Genomic DNA, 5452 nt, shown 5'->3' on the forward strand with positions numbered 1-5452 from the left:
TGGTGGCCCCCGCAGGAACGATGAGGATCTGGTTGTAGCCTGAGGAAGCGGAGACACCACTCAAGCTAGACTGCCTGAGGGCACCATGCGCCCAGCTGCACAGACGGGGTCAGGGGAGGGCAAGCAGGAGGCCGCAGGGCTGGGCCGCCTGGGGATGAGTGTTCCCAAAGAGGAAACACCTTTGCAAAGGCCAGAGTGGGGCGGCGGGCTCGGGCACCCAGACTGACTGGAGAGGGCAGATGGGGAAGGAACGAGAGGGGGCTTGTAGGTGGCAGTAGTACAAGATCACACGGATGCGTGGGCAGAGGGTCCACGGGCTCCTGTGAAAGGGTTTGGCCTCACCCTGAGCCATGACCTTGGGCCTTTGAGGCATGACCTGAGCGCCAGGTCAGCCCCCTGTGCCATGACCCCTGCGAGCCAGAGCAGCAGGCGGGCAAGGAAGGCACAGGCAGCAGACCCAGTCCCAGTCCCAGCTGTCTGTGGCGCTCTGGAGGACCCCACCTCTGCTGAGGTCACTGACGTCAAAGGTGCCGGTGACCGGGTAGCAGGTCGTGCCGTCACCCCCACACTGCAGACACTTGTCCTCCTGCTTTGACGAATCGAGCTTGTGGTCACAGCCCACAGCCTGCCAGGCGGAGAAGGAGAGTCACCGGCACACCGGGACTCGAACCCTGGGTGCCCGGCCAGGTCAGGGAGGAGCAGTAACTACAGTAAAACAACACCGGTTGGAAGTGTGTGGGTCCACTTGTATGTGGGTCTTTTTCAATAAATATACTGAAATTTTGGGGGGATTTGCAACAGTCTGAAACACCCCCCAGATGGACCACGCAGCTTAGAACTATCAAGGGCTGAGAAGATTTGGATCTAGTCTGTGGCTGACCATCCACCTCTTTTGCCTGCTCAGCACCCATCTCCCTTCTCTGGCAGTAACACCTCATTTCCTTTGGGGACCATCTCTCCCACAGAGCTTGGACAGAGCTCCCCAACACTGGGTCTGGGCAAACCGGTGGGCTGTAAGCCTCGCTCAGAGAATGGTTGAGAGGAGCCCCAAGTTAAAACAAATCAGAGGCAACCCAGGTCACTGGAACGCCTGGGAATGGAACGACCTTTTTCCGGGGAGTCGCCGGGACAGCGGAAGCCTGGAGCTGCTGGGGGCCGTCCTCACAGCCCAGGGAAGGAGCCTGCCTAATCCTGAGGCGGAGCCGCCTGAGGGAAAGACCACAGGCAAGGAGAGAGGTTTCCGCAGGCAGCGGCGCGCGCACATGCCTGCAGCCAGCCAGCCGTCCCCTGTGGCTTTTTTTTTCTTTATTAAGATATTACAAATGTGTCCTAATCTCCCCATTGTCTCCCATCCCCCACTCACGCCCGCAGCCCCCATGTCTGTGTCCATTGCTTATGCTTATGTGCATGCATACAAGTCCTTTGGTTGATCTCTGCCCCTTAGCCGCACCCTCCCCTGCCTTCCCTCTGAGGTTTGAGCATCTGATCAATGCTTCTCTGTCTCTAGATCTATTTTTGTCTTTTAAAGTTCGCTTTAGCTGGGTTCTGTACCTTGCCATCCAGGGGTTGCTCTTACTGTGGGGCTAGAGTTTTCATAGGGCAGTGATGGCGAACCTATGACACGCGTGTCAGAGGTGACACACGAACTCATTTTTTTGGTTGATTTTTCTTTGTTAAATGGCATTTACATATATAAAATAAATATCAAAATTATAAGTCTCTGTTTTACTATGGTTGCAAATATCAAAAACTTTCTATATGTGGCACGGCACCAGAGTTAAGTTAGGGTTTTTCAAAATGCTGACACGCCGAGCTCAAAAGGTTCGCCATCACTGCCCTAGGGGAAAGGTAAGAAGGTCATAGGGCATCTGTGAGGAAAGGCAGCTGAGAAGCTAGTCTTGAGAAGACACCCCGCTCCTGAGGGCCACTGGCGCTGCAGGGGCCAGGGACACTCACCCGGCAGACGCCATCCACACAGACGTCCGGTTTGCCAGGCTCGCAGGGCGTCCCGTCCACCACGGCCTCCCTGTGCCTGTAGTAGAAGCTCTCCCCCTTGGGGATGCAGGCCAGCTCACACTTGTTCGGGGCTGGGAAAGGCACAGGGGAAGGCAGAGGTCCCAGTGAGGATCAGGCCTATCCTAGCCACAGCGGAGCATGGGCAGCGGCAGAAACACACAAACTGGGGGCTGGGGGAGCCTTGGAGCAGCCCCCACTAAAGGGCTCAGAGTCCCACTCCCCTCCCAGGGAGAGGGGATGTGCTCCACAAAACTGCTGCATCTCTGGGGCTCACGTCTAAGGGAAATCCCAGAATGAGGAAAACACTAGACACTCGAAGGGGTCTGTCTCAGCATGATCTACAATAACCGAGTGTGAGCAATCAGGGACTCTCTAAAGAATGACCTACCTGTAGAATGTACGCACATTAACAATTTTGTCCAAAATTATAAAAACTTGCCTGGCCGGCATGGCTTAGTGGTTGAGCATCAACCTATGAACCAGGAGATCATGGTTTGATTCCGGGTCAGGGCACATGCCCAGGTTGCAGGCTCAATCCCCAGTAGGGGGCAAGCAGGAGGCAGCCGATCAATGTTTCTCTCTCAGCACTGATGTTTCTCCATCTCTCTCTCTCTCTCCCTTCCTCTATGAAATCAATAAAAACACATTTTTTTAAATGTATGAAGACTTGCCCTGGCTGGGTGGCTCAGTTGGGACATTGTCCTGTACCCCAGTGGGTTCAATTCCCAGTCAGGGCACATACCTAGGGTGCAGGTTTGATCCCCCGTCAGGGTGCGGACAGGAGGCAGCCAATCAATGTTTCTCTTAGACTGATGTTTCTCTCTCTTACGCTCTCTCTAAAAATCAATAAAAAACACCCTCAGGTGAGAATTTAAAAAAATGTATGATGACTATACAAGAACGTAGGAAAATGCTTGTCACAGAATGCAAAATGGTACAAATTACAAATTAATTTCTCGATGTCATAATTACAGATATGTAAACACATGGAGAAAATGAGGTGAAAGGGCCGGAATGAAATGTTAGCAGTGACCCTAGGAAGGTGCTGGGGTTAGGGTCATTTTCTTCCTGTTTGAATTTGTACATTGATCTAGTATTTCATACGCAGTTAAAAGCCCAGACTGCTAATAGGCTTGTAATAACCTCCATAGCAAAGCAGGCGCCCCTCGGTGGCCTTTTCTCAGTCTTCCTATAACACGGAGACACTGCAATCATTTTCAACAGACCCCTCAGAACTCAGGAGGAGCAGCGAACGCAATGGCCCCACTGGGGCACCCCCTCTAGCCAAGCCCTGTCCCCACCCCAATCGCACTCAGTGACTTGGAACCCAGAGCCCAGTTTCCAGGCAGGACTGGCAGCGAGCAGGGAACTAACAGGCAGAATTACCCCGCGGTATCTTCTGAGTCATCTGAAGTGTGGTAATTACTTCCAATGTTGTTGTTGTTTCTTCCTGAACTGTATTGCTCTAAAAATTCCCAACCTACATACTTTCCTCAAAGCTACCCAGCCAGCGGGGCCCAGGGCCAAAGCGGGCGCGGCGGGCGCGGGGCCCCCCGCCCCCCCGCCACTGGCCCTGCGCCCCTCCCACGCTCAGCGCTGCTCTGTGCACAGGGCTCAGATGGCAGAGCCACGGCCGCGCTTGGTGTGAAAATGCACTGGGGGGGCGGGGGGCGGTGCCGGGCTGCGCGGGGATTTCCAACGGGGCTGACAACGGGCTCCGCTGCGGTAAGAAGCCACGAGGAACATCGCCAACAGCTGGGAGGCGCAGGAGCGCGCCAGGCGGACCGCGGCCGTACTCTCCCCCGTAGTAGGGCAGCCACTGGAACCTGCGGCCCTGGAACTCGCGGCTGTCAAACTCCCCGCACTGCTCTGCCCGGAAGTCGCGGGCACCTGGGGGGCAGCTCTGCGGGGGCAATGGGGCCAGAGAGGGGGAAGTGGGGGACCCATTGGTCCAAATACAATGCATTTCCAATTAAAATACCAAAGTAATTTGTGTGTGGTGAAACTTGAACATTGTTATTAGAAGTCAAATGGAAAAGTAAAAGGTTTCATTCTGTCAATGGGGGGGTAAGGAAGGGACTTCCGCACCCGCGGTGCACGGACAGGAGGCACCCTGGGCCGGGATGTCTTGGGGGGAGGGGGTCTGGGAAGCTGGCCCCCCTCCCGCGTGGGCTTTACCTCGATGTGGCACAAGCGGTGTCTGCGAGTGGGGCCCACGCAGCTGGAGCCCCCATCTCTCCTGTGGGACAAGAGCACCAGTAACCCAGCACCCCAATCCTCCTGGGCTCTCCTGCAGCCCCAGCCTCTGTGGGACTCCTCTGCGGGCCAGAGAGGGCAAGTCCGTGAAGAGGGGGGGCGGGGGGCTGCCCACACACATAAACCCCTCAGGAGGTGCACTGAGCCCCTCCTCTGTATTTGGGAGGAGACTTAGAGCCCAGACATCCTGGAGTTTGACTAACGGGGGCCACTCTGCCTCTGGAGGTAAATTTCCAGAGAAGCCCCAAGTTCTGCTCTTGGAGGTGAAACGGGGTGTAAATGCCCCCACCTGGTTAGGTGATTCTGCCGCGAAAGGAGAACCAGGCACCTGGAATAGCATCTCACTTTGGTCTTCACACAGGTTCTCAGAGTGACTTAAACCCACTGACAGGCGAGGTGTCATCGCCCCTTCTTTTGTGCCCACCCTCTATGGCACAGGACACATAGTAGGTCTTAAGTCACGTGAAGGGAAAGATCTATACAAAGGCTGAAGGTAGAGACACTGCACGGGTTAGCATGGTTGAAGATGAATTTGACGGGAATTTACTGCACCTGCCGTGAGCCCTCACTGCATTGGGGGCAAGAGACTCAGGGGTGGATGAAGCAGCTTGGCTCCAGCCCCCCAAAATACAGCTGATAATGGAAGCCAAGTGGAAGTACCGGAAATGATGGGTTTCAAGTACTCCATCCATGCTGCACCCAGGACAAAGCTACGGCATGGGGGGTTCTGCCCAGGTGACCCAGGACCCCGATGATCCCTGCCCTGCTTTCACAGGCTGCCCTACCTCTGCGAGTAGCAGAAGCGCTCCCTGAAGCTGATGCCCCCTCCGCAGGTCCGGCTGCAGGGGCTCCAGTCACCCCAGGGGCCCCAGGTGTCACTCTGCCGCCTCACCTTGGGAGCCTGGAGGAGAAGACACGCTCAGGAACCCGAGTCAGCACTCAAGGTCCCCATCAGGGCACCCCGAGGCTCACACAGCCCTGCCCACAAACAGCACTCCCCACCCCCGCGGGCCTCAGGGGCGCTCTTCCTCCTGGAGCTGCTCTTGGGGACCCAGCAGCACCGCCTGGCGTCCGGCATAGTCCACCACCAGCCACCTTTCCCCAGGAGCCGGAGCAGGTCCTCCCTCTGTCCCAGCAGCCACCGCGGCTGCTCTGCTCCGTGCCAGGCACCGTGCTCCCT

The 5452-nt window shown here is 56.3% G+C and overlaps 1 protein-coding gene across 1 annotated transcript in view; it reads right to left on the reverse strand.

Annotated features, from left to right (window-relative positions):
• Positions 1–5452, reverse strand: part of PAPLN (papilin, proteoglycan-like sulfated glycoprotein) — a 49564-nt gene that overhangs the window by 31323 nt on the left and 12789 nt on the right. The window contains exons 5-10 of the mRNA XM_015562003.1: positions 5058–5180; positions 4195–4255; positions 3817–3919; positions 1957–2087; positions 502–625; positions 1–39 (exon numbers count right to left, since the gene is read on the reverse strand). Of these exons, the coding sequence (XP_015417489.1) occupies positions 1–39; positions 502–625; positions 1957–2087; positions 3817–3919; positions 4195–4255; positions 5058–5180 (581 nt within the window). The remainder of the gene's footprint in view (positions 40–501; positions 626–1956; positions 2088–3816; positions 3920–4194; positions 4256–5057; positions 5181–5452) is intronic.

Source organism: Myotis davidii, unplaced genomic scaffold (genome assembly GCF_000327345.1).
Source record: "Myotis davidii unplaced genomic scaffold, ASM32734v1 scaffold17, whole genome shotgun sequence".
Classification (NCBI taxonomy): domain Eukaryota; kingdom Metazoa; phylum Chordata; class Mammalia; order Chiroptera; family Vespertilionidae; genus Myotis; species Myotis davidii.